The 16,880-nt window shown below is 45.7% G+C and overlaps 1 protein-coding gene across 1 annotated transcript in view; it reads right to left on the bottom strand.

Moving 5' to 3' along the window:
• The window catches only part of St8sia2 (ST8 alpha-N-acetyl-neuraminide alpha-2,8-sialyltransferase 2), a 66,500-nt gene that overhangs the window by 13,803 nt on the left and 35,817 nt on the right, over positions 1-16,880 (bottom strand). Inside the window, exons 3-5 of the mRNA XM_047541121.1 lie at positions 15,778-15,906; positions 11,884-12,141; positions 5,928-6,221 (exon numbers count right to left, since the gene is read on the bottom strand). Coding sequence (XP_047397077.1) covers positions 5,928-6,221; positions 11,884-12,141; positions 15,778-15,906 — 681 coding nt within the window. The remainder of the gene's footprint in view (positions 1-5,927; positions 6,222-11,883; positions 12,142-15,777; positions 15,907-16,880) is intronic.

Genomic DNA, 16,880 nt, shown 5'->3' with positions numbered 1-16,880 from the left:
TAGGTGTTGGCGAGGATGTGGGAAGAAAGGTACACTCATACATTGCTGGTGGGGTTGCAAATCAGTGCAGCCACTCTGGAAAGCAATATGGAGATTCCTCAGAAAGCTTGGAATGGAACCACCATTTGACCCAGTTATCCCACTCCTTGGCCTATACCCAAAGGACTTAAAATCAGCATACTACAGAGATACAGCCACATCAATGTTCATTGCTGCTCAATTCACCATAACCAGATTGTGGAACCAACCTAGATGTTCTTCAATTGATGAATGGATAACGAAACCGTAGTATATATATATATAATGGAATATTACTCAGCCATAAAGAATGATAAAATTATGGCATTTGCAAGCAATTGGATGAAATTGGAGAATATCATGCTAAATGAGATAAGCCAATCTCAAAAAACCAAAGGAGGAATGATCTCACTGATAAGCGGATGATGACACATAATAGGAGGTGGTAGGGGTTAGTGTTAGGGTTAGGGTTAGGATTAGGGTTAGGGTTAGGGAGGGGGGCAAGAATGGAGGAAGGAAGGACTGTATAGAGGAAAAAGAGGGGTGGGAGGGGTGGGGGGAAGGGAAAAATAACAGAACGAATCAAACAACATTACCCTATGTAAATTTATGATTACACAAATGGTATGCCTTTACTCCATGTACAGAGAAACAACATGTATCCATTTGTTTACAATAAAAAAAAGAATGTGTAATTGCATGTCTGTTTTATTTTTCCTGAAAGATATCTTGGATGCAAAGAAAGCCAAGCAATCTGGGAGAGCAAAGCCAAAGGCCTGCCTGGTCAAGGGGCAAATGAGTTTAGTAAGATGGGGTCAAAGACCCAGTGTTGACAAGTGAGGTGTTCTGCCTGGTAGAAAAGTTACCCCATTTTCTGAACAACTACAGACTCTCCCTAGACTGTTAATGTGCTACTAACAAGTGTGGCAATACCCTATTCACTAAGCTTCTCCACTTCCCACTCATCCAGAATGGAATAAGTACAAATTTGTGCTGCATCTGGTGCTTTGCACAAGTCACGTAACATGACTCCATTCCTGGTCATTCCACTTACTGGCTAGTTGACCTCATGCAAATCACCTAACTTGTCTGAGCACTAAGTTCTTCAATTGCTAGATGGAGATTCTAGGGTGCCTGAGAAGTCAATTCTCATATGAAATTCCCATCAGCAAAACCAAGGTTTCAGTTTCTCCAAATTCTCACCAATATATTTCCTCTTCCTCCTCCTCCTCCTCCTCCTTTATATTAGCCATGTTAGTGGGCTAGAAGAGGTATCCCACTGTAGTTTTGTTTGTGTTTCCCAATGATTAGTGATGCTGAGCATCTTGTTATGTGCTAATCGGCCACTTATATATCTACTCTGGAAGAATCTTTTGCCATTTTTGAATTGGGTTGTTTTTCTGCTGTGGGAATTCTGGGAATTGTGGGAATTCTTTATGTATCCTGGATGTTAATCCTTTATTCAACATATTATTTGTGAATATTTTCTCCCACTCTTTGGGTTTTCTTTTTATTCTCTTGCTAGATTGTCTTTTATATAAATGTTAACAAATGTTTTAAATTTTGATTTTGTATAATTATCTATTTTTTTATTATTGTCTGTGCTTTGGGTGTCAAACTTAGACCATTGCCAAACTCAAGGTGAGTTTCTCTTAGAAGAAACTGTTTTCTTCTAATGAATTTCATCTAAGTGAAATGTACCCTTAAAAATTATTAAAAGAGTAAATTTTATGTTTGGCATATTTTACCATGATAAAAATATTTATCTCCCCAAATATACCCAATAAACAGAGGGTCTGAGTGGCAGTAGATTTTAAGTAGAGAAAGATTATTGTGCTAATTGGAGCTCATTAATGGAACTACAAGGTGAAGAACTCATGAGTGACAAGTTTGACTTAGTCCATTGCTCTGACTCCTACAGAGTCCTGTATCAAAGTAGGCCTAACTGTACTTTGCTCCTTGTGGCTCCACCATCTGCCCTAGTTCTACCTTTTGAGTCCAGAGGACAAATCCAATCTCTTTCCCAAGTAGTAGCTCTCCAAGTGGCTGGTGGCAGCTGCCATGATCACAGCAGCCATGCTGATTGATCTTCCTGTATAGCATGGGACAGGCATTCTGAGGAAGGTGGGTTTCCCAGGGAGGAGACAAAGAAAGTAGGACTTGGGGCTGGGGAGATAGGTGATTGAACCAAGCAACTAAGAGAGGTGGGATTTGAACCATTTGGAGGTGTTCCTAGAGCAAAGCCTGTATTTTAGATGGCAGTTCACACTGCTTCTTGGTCAGGTCCCAGGTTCCCCCTTAGCCTTCTTCTCTACAATGCCTTATTCTTTTATTATGTGGCTTCACTCTGCATCCCTCTCCAGCCTATTACCTCATTCGCAGTGGACACCAGGCAAGGCCCCCCAAGGTGGCAGCAAGCTCTTTTTTTTGTTTCTTTTTTTATTTTTATTTTTTTTAGTTGTCAATGGACCTTTATTTTATTTATATGTGGTGCTGAGAATTGAACCCAGTGCCTCACACATGCTAGTTAAGTACTCTACCGCTGAGTTCCAGCTCCAGGCCAAGTCCTTACTACACATATGCCCACTTTCCATGGATGCCCTATTGGACTCAGCATTCTCAAGGTCCAATGGGCCCACAAAGGGAGGGGTCCATTAGAGGAAATCCATTCCAAGGCCCTAGCAGACTCCTTTTCCCTATCCCCATCTCTTGCTAAAAGCAGGGGCTGGCCCCACCTGTCTCTCCTGTAGTATCCCCCCAGGAGTTCCTGCAGAGGAAGATATTGCAATCTCAGGATTAACAGCCTGTTTGTTTAAAGGGCTTATTACTGGTGCTTAATGCTATTTTGACAGATGAAAGTGAGTCAATTAGAGCTGGAAATAGCTCTGGTTGCTTAGGTTTCTTCCAGGTGGCTGCCCATTCCCCATTCACAGGACTTTTTCTCCCTGTATCAAAGAGCAGTTTTTTTTTTCCCTTCTGTTATCCCTTTGACCCCCACAACCATCTCAAGAGTTTCCTTCTTCCACAAAGAAATGCTGTCGAAAGCATGAATGAGGGTTGTTGTGATGTACCCTCTCTGTGACAGGGACAAAGTGAAAAGATACTGATGGAAGCCCTGACAGGTGAACCTTCAGGATAAGGAATATGGCCTCAGTGAGCCCTGTGTTTGTATAGGTATTGCTTTGGTTCCATCAGCCACGAATGCAGTTGCCTTGTATTAAATGTCTCTTTGGGTCTTGGGGACAATGGGTTCCCTGTGTCAATTCCCACCAAAATGAGTCCAGTGTTGGTCACAGGCTTGGGTACCTCAGAGTCATCTATATGAGGACAAGAGTCCCTTGTGGGTAGCTCCCAGCTCTTCCCAGAGTTATGCCAAGGCCCCAGTGAAAGGCATTCCAATGCCTCCTGGTTGGTAAGTAGTCTGTACAGTGGACTTTCCCATGTTCCTGGAGCAGGGGTGTGATCTCCCATGTGGTTGATTGGACAAGTGGGTGCAGGATGGGAGGTCAGAGTATTTGTAACAGGCACCTCAAACTTATGCCCAAGAAAGAATCTTCTTCAATGCCCCCATACACATATTGACTTCTCTGGGCTCTCTTTTCATGGAATATAATGCCACTACCCGATGTTTGTTTACATTAAAATCTTAAATCATCCTGGATTCTTCTCTTTAGTTCAGTGCCTTATGGTCCTTAAATAGAAAGCATCAGCAAATCCTGTTTCCCATTCTTCCACATGATAAAGCTAGTTGGACCAAACTGATATAAAGCCCATGCTACCATTCTCATCCAAGTCGTACTTATTTTATGTCTTAGCTATCACAACAGTTCCCCAACACCTATTCAGTTTTCATCATTGCAAGAAGGATCTTCTAAAGACATAGGTCAGATCTCCTCCCCAACTTCCATGGCTGCTCCTAAACAGAGTCAAGACCAAACTCCTTAGCATGGTTCACAAGAATAAATGTCTTCTAGTCTATCTCACCAACATCATCTCTTTTCTCCTTGCTCACCCTGCTTTGACCACAAGTGTCTCTTTGTTGATCCTTGAACACATGTTCCCTGGGGCCTTTGCACTTGAAATTCCTTCTGTCTGGAAGGTTCTTCCCCAGAACTGTATGTGTCTGCTGCCATTTCATTCCTCAAATCTTTGCTCAAACCAACTTATTTCCAGAGAAGACCTTTCTGATAGCACTATCTGAAAGTATCCTATTTATTTTCTTACCTATCATTTATCGTTCCCTATCAGAAAATTTACATGCTAATGAGATTAGGAACTTTATTTTATTCACTGCTGAATTACCCTATCTAGAATAGGATCTAGCACATAGCAACCACTCAATAAAGAGTGCTTATATTTTAAAATATGTTCACACATTGTTTGGTACTCTCCCATTGAAAGGCAGGCACTCCCCTTGGACTCCTTAGTGACTGGTTGTCTAGTAGAGTATGACAGAAATAACACTATGTGGTCCTTAGAGGGGGATTCCGCATCTGCCTTGTCTCTGGACCACTTGTACTAAAGTCTGGGCCCCCATATAAGCACTCTGACTGCTCTTGAGGCCACTATGCTGTGAGGAAGCTCAATCTAGCCCATGCAAAAAGGCCACATTGAGAATCTGCAATCCTATATGAAAAGAGAGAGGCAATCAATCCCAGCTGCTCCAGCCCCCACTGTTCTACTGCTAGCCACTGACTGACTGCAACTGTAGAGACCTTGACCAAGGACCATCCAGCTGAGCCATTCCTGAATTTCTGATAATGGAAATTGTGAAAAATACTAAAAATAATTGTTTTTTCAACTCATTAAGTTTTGAGGTGATTTATTTCACTGTAATCAATGACTAGAACAGAGTGAATGAATGCTTAACATCCAACTCTTCTCTGGTGGCTGCTATAATGTGTACTATTCCTAACCAATTTATTGGTCCATGTGCTAAGGCAGTCTATGCCAGTTCACATGGATGGGAAAAAAGAAACAGGAAGTTGAGAATTACTACTTGTTTGGCCGAGCTGTTGAAGAGCCTCATCTGGGTGACCATGAGCCTCTTTAACAGGAATAGTTCAGAACCTTCTCAACATTGCCTGTCTTCCTTAATTCTTCAAGTCCTTTTCTGGAAGTAGACACATAGTCCTAACCCAGAGAATCCCTACCTGATTATTTATATAAATCTTGCTCAAAACTCTTATAACTCTTCCTATTTCTTTCTGATTTCATAAGTAAAGTTTGTCCCCTGTTTCAGGGAGAGGACCTGGTGGACAAAATCATATCCCATCAGACCCTCTTTTGATCATTCAGCTTAATAAGCAAGAATTGTTCTGCAGAGTCAGAGAATATTACAAAGGAAAGTCGAGGGGACAACAGCGGTGATGGTGACAACAATGATAATGGCGATAGCCCTGAGTGTCTCTATTGATATTTTACTCACTGTCCCAAGCACTTCCCAAGTATGTTCTCATTTGGTCTCCACATCCCTCCAATGTAACCGTCCTATCCCTATTTTACTAATGAAGAAACTAGAGAGATTTAGGTGACATATTTGAAGCCAAGTCCATTTGATCCTGATTTCCATAGAAATCACCTACCTGGGATGGCAGATATTTGATACATCAGTCACCCTCTCCCCTCCCAGGTTCATGGCATCTGGTCCCACTGAGCCTGTAGGCCATTCTTAACACAGCTCTCCAAGTAGATATGACCAACTAGTCAAAATTGACATGGCAGATGAAACCCTCTGACACCTCCCCTATTTCTCAAGGAATAGGGACTCAGTAATGTTTGGTGACTTTCTAAGGCCATCCAGCGAATGGGTGGTAGAGCTGGGATGGAAATGCATTTGGGAAAGGAATATTGACTACATGGCATGCCCCACACTTAGTGACAGCCACCTGTATGAGAAGGTCGCTCACCCGCGGACAGCGTGCAGCAGGCGCAGCGAGGGGTACGCAGTACGCACGTTGACGTGGTGCTTCAGGATCAGCTCGTTGACCCACTCCACGCGCTCCTTGCCGCCCCTGGCCATGAAGGCAGGGATCCACAGGATGCTGCCATTGAGGCTGTGCAGGCGCTGCAGCAGCTTCTCCCGCCACGTGGCATTGACCAAGTCCTCAAAGGCCCGCTGGATGACTGAGGGGTTCATGGTAACCAGGTCAGTCTTGAGCCCCACATCCCGGGCATACTCCTGCACTGGAGCCAGGTTGCACCTGTCGAGGAAAAAGGCAACGCGGTCCTTAAAGGAAAGCTGAGCCCTCTTCTTCCACGTACCTTCATCCCGTCGTTTCCCTCCGCTTGCTCCAACCTCATCACCAATGATAAACTCAGGGCATCTCCCCAAGTCACGGACTTCTTTTGCTATCCATACTTCTCCTGCCACAAAAGTTTATTAAGCCTCTACCACATAGACTAGTGCCTCCATTCTGGAGTTCAGGATATAGGAGAGGAGGAGAGGGGAAAGAGAGGCAGCCCTCAGTTGCAAAATGAGGATGCTTTTGGCAGGTTGACCTGGTGGCTTAGGTGGCAGAGGGCAGGCTTTGAAGATAGACTCCCAGGTTTAAAACTTAGCTCTGACATTTTCTACCTGTGATTCTGGGTCATTTACTCATCTTTTAGTGCTTCCTGAAGGCTATGTGGGAGATCAGAACAGCACCCCCACAAGGATTTTTACAATTACACACACCAAGTGCCTAGACCACTGCTGGGCCACACTAAAAGTCCCATGACTTCATCATTCTTATAGGTAGGAGAAGAAGTAGCAGAGGGTGACCACTGAGGGAGTCTTAGTCTTGAAGGATAAGCAGAAGTCCGGTGGCAGACATGGCAAGTGAAGAGTCTTTCTCTAATTTGCTAAAACAGAAGAATCACCTCAGGTACTGTTAAAAATACAGATTCCAGGTCCTTCAACTGGATTCAGCTGGTTCCAGAACTTAAGAATTCACACACACACACACACACACACACACACACACACACACATTTTTCTCTTCAAGTACAGCAGTGTAGGAGACACCATGCTATACTATTTAGGGACAAGAAATGTGTTCAAGGGCAGAGGGTGTGAAATAACCTGAATGTTCAGAGGAAGGCAAGTGATTTGATCTAACTGGGGCATATCATGTGAAGGAGATGGGGCTAGAGAGACAAGCTAGGTGAGATATTGAAAGACCTGTGTCAAAGATTTGGTTCTGAGTGCAACAGGGAGCTACTGAAGGTTCTCGAATAGGTGAGTGATATGGGCAACTTGGAATTTTAGGGGATAGACAATACAATGAAGTTGTAGGATTTATTGGAGGGGACAGAGTTGGGTATTGGAGGGTGAACTAAGAGATCATTGAATTCACTCATGAACCAGTCAGGCTGCCTGAGGGGCCAACCTCTTATTTAACTGGGGGCCTACCTGGGAGCCTACCTTGGGGGCCTCTCCCACTCTCAAGGGTTCTGGTCTACAGGAGCACATCTGGGCTTCCTGCCTGTATCAACTACCCATGAGATTGAAATGGCAGCAGGAGGTGCTGCTGGAGAGACGTGGCATAGAGGATTTGATGGTGGAAAAGTCCTCGGACCCATGGAAATAAGCTTGGGAAATCAGAATAAGTGTGTATAGAACTAATGTTGGAGATGTGAAGACTGGGGGCTACATGCCATCGCCAGATGACAAAATCCTTAAAGACACCATATACTCCTGGATTTAAGCAAGGACTTTCCTTCTTCAACTAGGGAGGAAAAGTAGAACACTCAGAAAGAAAATGAACATTATGGAGCCTCTGGTTTGTGCCAGTCACTTGGCTAGTAATCAACATAGATCAGTTTATTGCACTGTGATGAATGTTTAATCACCTTCTTTTTATAGGTGAGGAAACTGAGGCACAGAGTATTCCAATTAAATTGCCCAAAGTCCCAGTGTTAGTAAGGGAACCACCAGGATTTGAACTCAGTTGTGTCAGATTCCAAACTTATTTCCAACTAAGCCCCTCAAAACATACCCTCTCTCCATTCCTGTCCCCAGACCTTGCTGTTTCTGACTATGGCTAAATATTGCAAGGGAATAGAGTTCCTGGGGGACCCCTTTAGGTGTCCCTGTCACAGGCTGCAGAAGTTGGGGTGTTATTGCCAGCACATTATCCAGTCTGGGGCCACCTTGGTCTTATTTACCTATTGGCTTTAAGCTGGGCTGAGTCAGGCTTCCAAAAGCTTCCCTGAGGGCTGGGGTCTCCTCCAGACCAACCTCCAGTCCTAAGAGCCTCAGGGCCAGGTGGACTGAATGAAGTTGAAAGTTACTGAAGTCAACTGCAAGCCGGTAGGAGCTGCGGGGTGTGGGATGCCATCCACTGGAAGGTGCTATGGGCTGTGAAACCCTGAGGCACATGGGTCCCTACTCAGAGTGGAGGCTGGGAAGTTCAGGCTATGGTCCAGTGACCATGTCTCAATGAGCATGCCTGGGGGCCTGCGGGGCAGCTCTGCCCTGAATGGACGCTCTAGATGTATTTTTTTCCCACCGGGTGTGAACTACTTCATTTACGGAGGAAGGGTAGGGTCAGGAAGGGCTTCCACCTGGTCTAGGCTCTCTTCTGTCCAAAGAGAATTCTGGGTAGACTGTGAGAGGGCTTGGTTCTGGGCAGGAAAGGGGTAAATCTTTCCCAGGAACCATATTCACAGGTACACACTGAGCCATCTGCGGGATGAGGGAGGCAGGTGTGTGGGCTCTGAGGCCAGACTGTCTGTCCATGGTCTGGCCCTGGCCCTTGCTAGCTGGGTGCCTCTGGGCTCTCTGTGCCTCAGTTTCTTCTCTACAAAGTGGGGATAAAAATAAAACATGCCTGTCCTAGAAGAACTAAATAAGTTAATACCTGTGAAGTATGTCGAATAGCACTTGGTACATGCCAAGAGCCCAATAAATGTTAAAGGGTGATGATGATTTATCTGTGAAAGGGTATTTGCTGATCAGATTCTCCCTCTGGAAGGACTGTGCTTGTGTGTGTGTGAGCACACAATGAAGTTGATCCTTAAACATCTGGGGACTCAGCCTATGCACACGGCCCTGAGTCAGGCCCGGCCTCCCCACCTTGGCATTGCAGGCTCCTGTCGTTGTTTTGGGACCCACCCTCCTGCCCAGCCCACCTCTGCAGCACCTCATGCAACCTGCGCTTGCTCAAGCTGTTGCCTCCCTGATCCCTGAATCTGCCTTTTTGCCTCCCTGATTTTCCTCATGCTCTTCCCTTCTCCTCTCCACTTTGATCCAAGTCAGCTTTTTCCAGAAGCCCAGGAGGTGCCATGTTTTGCAAGCTCGTTGTGTTTATGTGCCCTGTGTTCCACCAGAACCCACAGCTCATGTTTCCCACAGTTTTCTTAGAGTGAGTCAGGTCCTATGTGTCTTTGTGTCTCTCACACAAAGGAGGGACCCAGGGCCAACTAATTTAAGATCCAAATTAACAGGAACAGAGACGTCTCCATCAGGACTGTTGTGGTGTCTGTCATCTCAGCAGAACCATGGGGAGCTTACTGGAAAAGTAGTCTCAGTCTTGGCCTGGAGCTAGAGATGGACACAGCCACTCTGTTTTGGAGGAGTTTTTGGTCTGGGTATATGGAGACATAGGGTTTACAGAGAATTAACAGTAAACGTCACATCCTGTGGGACATATTTTCTGGGGTATGTCCTTATGTCATCCCCTTTAATGCTTACAACCTCACACTCTCTTGACTCGTGTGTGTGTGTGTGTGTGGCAGCACAGCATGCTATGGCCCTGCCTCTCCAAGTGCAGGCCACACATCAGCAGCAGTGACATCTGCTGGAAAGCTTGTTAGAAATGCAGAGCCCTAGGCCCCACCTCAAACCTGATGACAGCCTTTTAGTAAGTCAGGTGATGCACACACATTCCAGTTTGAAAAGCACTGGGCTTAGAGCCTGGACAGGATTCATAATGGAAGACCTCGAAGCCATCCCAGAACACCCATTTCACAGACAGTTAAACTGAAGCCCCAAAAGGAAGAGTGATGTGCTCTGAGCCATTGGAGTCAAGACTGGACTTCAGAAACCATGCTGCTCACCTGGTGTGCCAAAGAGGAAACTGTGAGCCAGAATCAGCCATTACCTCCTGAAATTCCTGGGGCAGGGTTTGGTGGAACACAGAAAGCTCATTGCTGAAAGTCATTCCTTGTGGCAAAGAAAAGAGGCATGGCCTATATGTGTTCCATGCGATCAGCAAGGACTCCCTTAAGCCTGCCTGGCACCCTGGAGGGGATCTGGCCTCACTGGTGACACCCACCACACCTTCATCCTCTGGCCTCCAGTCTGCCCTGCCTCTTTCCTGCCTTTCCTCTCCCCACCACCAATCTTTAGCCTGAAGGATTTTGAAAACTAGGGACTGAGCCTTTGGTTATGCTAGATACAAGAGACCTGCCAATGATGAACAGAACGGAAGCCACTTTGGCTACCAGGCTGCGGTGGCTCTCCAGTCCCAGGAGGTGCTACGATAATTACACCTGTTTCTTCCCATGTCCTTAGGTTCAAGGAATTCTATGATCAGATCATTTCCCAAAGTCCAGGGACAAGACTTTCTTTGCATCAGGACAGTCCCAAAAGAAATTTGAGACATGGTGTGAGGTTCTGTTTGGTGCCAGGAGCTGTTTGGAATGAAATTTGAGGCTCCATGTGCCCTACTTTTGACCAGGGGACAGCAAGGCCTTGTTTCTGTGTCTGAATGGGCTGGGGCCAGGTGTTCTTGGCCATGGGTCCAAACTTAGTTCAAACATCCCCAGAGACTGGAAATTGAGAACTGATATTTTAGAGAAAATGATGGTCAAATACAAGATCCAAGTTTCTCTGTCACTCCCTCACTTCAGATTTTGACTAGAGTGTGATGAAGTTACTAGCAGAGCGCCACCCTCCAGAACACTATGAAGAGTTTTGCAAACTTGGACCAACAATCCAAGTCAGCCAGGAGATCTTCTTACTAACCTCTTATACCAGGCTCTGTTTAGGGGTTAGCAAACTTTTTTTCTGTAAAGGGTCAGATAATAAATATTGTCAGCTGTGAAGTCTGTATGCTCTCTGTGTTGCTTTAGCAACAAAGCTTCAGCTCTGCCCAACTACTCAACTCTGCATCACGAAAAGAAAGCAGCCACTGGCAATGTGAAAATGAGTCAGAGTGGCTGTGTTCAGTGAAACTTTTTATTTATAAAAACACATGGAGAGTCTGGGGATATAGCTCAGTTGGTAGAGAGCTTACCTTGCAAGCGCAAGGCCCGGGTTCTAATCCCCAGTACTGCAAGAAAAGAAAAAAAGAAAAAAAAAATATATGGGGACTGGGTATGGTGGCACACACCTGTAATCTCAGTGGCTTGGAGGCTGAGGCAGGAGGATCGCAAGTTCAAAACCAGACTCAGCAACTTAGCAAGCTGAGACCCTGTCTCTAAATAAAATACATAAAAAGGACTAGGGATGTGGCATAGTGGTTAAGTGTCCCTGGATTCACTCTCCAGTACCAAAAAACAAAAAACAAACAAACAAACAAACAAAAAACACCAACACCACCACCACAACAAAATAAAAATAAATAAAAAACAAATAGGCGGAGGCCACAGTCTGCCTCCCTCTGCTCTGGATCAGTGATCCTCAACCTTGGCTGTGCACCAAATCTCCTGGGCTTCCTTGGCCACACCTGCTCTGCCCTCCTTATCCTCCAGATGATTTAATTGGCTGGAAATAGTCTGGACACTGGAGACAAAGATCCTTAAGCAGCTCTGACATGCAGTCAAGGTTGAGAATAGGGACTAAGCCAACCAATATGTCTTGTTTCAATCTCTTGGGACAACCGACAATGCTCATCTTCAGTACACCTGCTGCTTTGGGTATCTGCTTCAAGTGGTTACCTTATGACAAAGCTGTGCGTGTCAATCTCCTGCCCGCAACCGCTGTTCAGCAAGACCCCTGAGTTGCCCACAATGGCACAAGTCCGGAAGTGCTTGTTCTTCAGGGGTGAGGTTCTGGGGAGGAGCTCGTACAGGTTCTGGGACACGTTCATTGTGCTGTCACGGTCAAAGATGTAATGAATAATGTCTCCAGGCTTCAGGGTCCCCTTGAGGACGGAAATATCCTTCTCGGCATCCAAGAACTTTAAAATTTGCTTCCTATGGAAACCAAACATGCATGAGGAAAGTCTCCATGTTGCCAGATGCACTTTGCCAACCCAGATTTTCCTGTCCTGTGTCACTCTGTGGGGCTGCTGCAGCTTAGCAAGCAGGTAGAGCATAGTGGGGGTACAAATGCCCTCTAGGATAGGCTCTGGGCTGACAGAAGGCCCCAGGACACATAACTTCCAGAAGGTGGTCCACCATCCAGGCTGACTGGTTACAGTTCAGAATTGAACCTTCTATGTCCCAGGAAACATTTTAGTTTTGGGTAAACTCAGACATTTGGCCCCCCTGCATTATACCCCTTCTCTTAGAGGGATTCAGTGCCACCATGTGATAAGGAGTCCTGTACTAAGGACAGCAAACCAGGATGACATGAATCCTCAATTTTCATTGGCCTATTTTCTTTCGTGGCAGGCTTCTTGGGCACAGGGGCCACGTGGGGTAAGTGGGAATGTGGTCCTGAAAGGGGTACCGCCACTTCCTCCTCTAAAACACTGAGAGGGCGGCCTGCACTTTTCTGGCTCATCCATTGTGTGTAGTGTATCTGCGGCTCTGTCTAGAAGGGGTTTGTAAATCTCAACACCTCCCTGGTCCACAAAGGAGAAGGGGTCCTGTGTGTTGTTTCAGAACAAAGGTGATCGAAGAACAGCCTTGTAGGCTCCAGGGTAACTTTGACTTAAGAGGGCAAGTTTTGGAATCATCTAGAAAAGCATAGCGAAGGGATGAACTGAGTTGGATCAGGGAAAGAATGGGCATTCTCATGGAATCACCAGAGTTCTACTCAAAACACACAGCCTTCCCCCAGGCACCTCAGCATCCCAGCCAGTTGCCTAAATTACTCAAAAAAATAATTAGAAATAATTCAAGCCATAAAGAGGAAGGAATTGGCTACTCAATAAAATAAATTTCATCTCCTGTAGTGAAGCTCTTTCTAGACAGACCCAGGGATGAGGGCTTCCCTTCCCTCAGAGCTTTGGGGGCACAGAATGCTCATGCTGTCTTCAAATATGAGGATCTGCAGGATGGCTGACCCATTGTACAGATGGTGACACTGAAGCCCAAGAGCCTTTTGGGTTAGAGATGTACACAGCCTGTGAATATTGCGGAGGCTGCACAGTCAGTCACTTGGGAACTGTGGAGACTTAGGAAGCCCCAGCTGACACCTAAGACATCCTGGTTCTGAGAGGGGCTGTGGCTTGCCCAGGTTTGAGGGGCTCTCGCATAGCCAAGGAGTATGTAAAACCCTTGGCTGGGTATGACATTCTCCATCCACTTGCTTTTGCACAGTTGTGACCCAGATCTCTTGTTATCATACAGAGGAAATCACCCTTGCTGGATAATTTGTTCCTTTTGATGGAAAACAGGTGCTATTTTTTAAAAATCAGTTTTACCAAGGATTATACAACTTGACACATTCATATAGTTTGGAAATTGCTAAAACCCTTGCAACTATTTACCCCAAAGTATTTAAAAGCAAAGAGAGCCCCTAAGAAAACCATAAATAAATACCTCTGTGAGGGAATTAATTTCTAACTAATTATGAGAAATGACTATCAATTATTAAGCATCATTCCGAATCACTTGCAGAATCTTTTATTATGAACAATTTTGGTGATTAACTGACTGAAGTGGAGGGAGATTCTTTTTCCCTCTGGGTGAAAGCACATTGTTCCCATGAAGGTAGCTGGGTGTTTCATCCCAGGATCCCCATGGAGGCCACAGTCTGGTCTTCAAAACCAGAGTGCATGCCATGTGTGGGCGGGTGGGTGTGCGTGCATGCACGTGTGTTTCTCTACCCAGTGGCAAAAGAAAGGGCCAGAAGGAACTGCATTTGGGGTTTTGCTGCAGGAGAATTTCACTCACAGGTGCTGTACATGGAAACCATTAGAAATACATGCTCACCTCCTAACCCCAGGAACATGGGAATGTGACCTTTATTTGGAAGCTACATCTTTGCAGATGTAATTAAATTAAGGATCTGGGGATGAGATCATCCTGGATTACCCAGGTGGGCCCTAAATCCAATGACGGTATCCTGTGTGAGACAGGAGTGGAGACTAAGCAGACCCCATAAGGATGGACTCAGAGACTGCAGTGATGCCACAGGGAATGCCTAGAGCTACAGAAGACAGGAGAGGCAAGAGGAGGGATCCTTTCCTACAGCTCTTGGAGGGAATGTTCAGGATTTTGGCCTCCAGACCCGAAGAGAATAATTTCTGTAGTTTCAAACCATCAATTAATGGTAATTTGTTGTGGCTGTCAAAAAGGAACTGTGTGGTGGTCTTACTGACTCCAGGTGCCCTGGTCACAGGGGGCAGACTGACAAGGTTGGAGGGCCTCCCCACATAGCCTCTGAGGAGAAACCGAGGGAGTGGGAGGCTGGCAGATGGTGGAACCCAAGGACATCTCTTTCAGATGGATTCCCAGCTACCTGACCCATAGATCTCACTCCTCACTATTACCTGCCTTTCATGTCCCCAAACCAAACCTTAAGAGCTAGGGAGCAGGGCACTTCCTACCTGAAGTGGCAACTCCCTGACGTGTGTTAATACTGCTGATGGCTGTTCTCTGCTCTTTTCCCATGCTGATGACCTGGATGGCCATCAAAGCTCTCCTTAGCTGGTCCTAGCTGCCCTTCACCTTCACCTCCATCTCTCTTTGACTCATCTCCTTCTTGGTGCTCCTGTGACACCCGACACACACACCAGACTTCAATCTCTGTGCATGTGGGATGTCGCTTGGCACATCTGGAAAACTCCAAGCAGTCCTTCAAAACCCACTGCTCTAGACCAGCCTCCTGGCAGTCCTCTAAGACCCCTTGCAAAACGAACAGGTCCTCATGAAACCTCCTTATTCCCACCTGTTGGTAAGATGCAATACCACCTAATGTGTGTGTCCTCCTCCCCCGTCCTGTCTTTGCTTCTTTTTGTGTTTCTCTGCCTAACATTTCTGATTCATGTCAGCACTTTGGGTTGGCAACACAATGCTTGGGAACAAATAGTTAGATTCTACTGACCAATATTTGCTAGGTCAGTCATGCTTACATCAAAGCTAAGTGTCCAAGAGGCTGTAATTATAATTCTTCTCTACATTTCCTCAACCTAGGGATGACCACAGTCTATAAAGATCACTCTGTAAAGGTCAGGACAAGAGCTGCTCTCTGGCGAAACAGACCTCTGTCTTTGGGGTCAGGTGTCATGTCAGTACCTGGTCTCCCTGCTCTTGTGGGAGAAGGGCAGGCTTTCAAGCCATGAGTACTATGGGAGAGAACAGCTTGGCATGGGCAAACTGGAGGCCTGTCACAGAAGAGGAATGCAGACGCCAGGCAGGTTGAAAGAGGAAGAGAGGCCACCTGTGGCCTCCATTTCCCAGGTGCTCTCTGCCCCTGGCCTGAGCCAGGTACCTCAGCAGGGGGTTGCTGCCACCTTCTCTGCCCAGGTTGCTATGTACACATGCTAGGCTGCTGGGCTCACCTTGGGTTTCATTTCCAATTGATCGTTTACAGATAAAACCTGCCTCTGCAGGAGGTAAACATTTTATTCCCATTCTGACTTTTTTAGAGGGGCAATTTGCAGGCTTGCACTGAAGAAGGGCAAGCCTGCCTCTTGTCCTATAGGTAATTACCAGTACCTGATCCTCAGAGAGAGTGTCTGGTTGTGTCTCCATTTGGATGAAGCTGGCTGGATGTTGTGCTTAATGCTTTCATTACTTCTGTCAACGACAGCTGGAGATGAGGAGCCATTTATTACAACTTCGGCTCTGGAAAGGGAAAAAAAAAATAAAGACGAAGGTAGACATGATCTGTTAGCAATGCCAATGACAAGTCTAATAGTTTTGTTTTTGCATAGGCTTGAATGTAAACTTCAGAAGAGCAAAATTGCAGTTATTACCTGAGAAGGGAAGGAAGTCTATTTATCTTCTAGAATGCACAAACTCTCTCCCTCGGGTATAACCTACATACATTCTTAGAGACAGGAAGGGGGGTGATAATACTATTTTTCTCCCCCTTCACCCTCAATGTTTCCTCCGGGTGAAACCTGGCAGTCATACCAGAATAGTAACATTTCCTGTTTAAGCTATTGATAAGAAACTCCACAAGTAGCAGTTCTATTAGCTGCAAAGCATCATACAATGGCTTGCAAACTCAATAAAGAGAAGACAAAAGCTTATGCCAGGACAAGGTCCCTGTAGACTGTGGCTTCTCCCTCCTCCCCCACATTCCCATCGCTCTTTTGTTGACACAAGAAACATCTGCCCATGACAGTTATTCTTGTTGTCTCTCTCTCCTACTAGACTGCAAGTGGGGAATCTCCCTTGAGCATTCCTACATTCCCTCATGGTCTAACATAGCAGGTGCTCAATAAATAAGTGTTGAATCTGACTTTGAAATTGATCCTAGGGGAGCCTGGAGTGGATGAAGGAGCTGACTGGCTTTGTGTGCCCGGGACGGATCCCAAATCTGGGTCTAAACCATCTTTCCACCTGACTCAGTAACACCAGGCATTAGAGGACTCACTTGAATTCAGAGACTTGAAATCTATGCTAGTAGGTTTCTAAGAAACTAGGCTACAATTATATCTTTAAAGGCGATGTGAAAGCCAGGCTGCCTTCTGCTGGATGCATGCACATGCATTTGGGTCACATCCGAAGTTCCTTTTGTCTGGGCTGACAGCAGGTTCTCCCAGTTAGAATGATAAGTGGATTTGTGATGCCAAATTCTGGGGCTTTAAAGA

This window comes from Sciurus carolinensis, chromosome 2 (genome assembly GCF_902686445.1).
Source record: "Sciurus carolinensis chromosome 2, mSciCar1.2, whole genome shotgun sequence".
NCBI classification, from domain to species: Eukaryota; Metazoa; Chordata; class Mammalia; order Rodentia; family Sciuridae; genus Sciurus; species Sciurus carolinensis.
The sequence above is the reverse complement of the archived record's forward strand: the minus strand, read 5'-3'. Positions and strand labels throughout refer to the sequence as shown.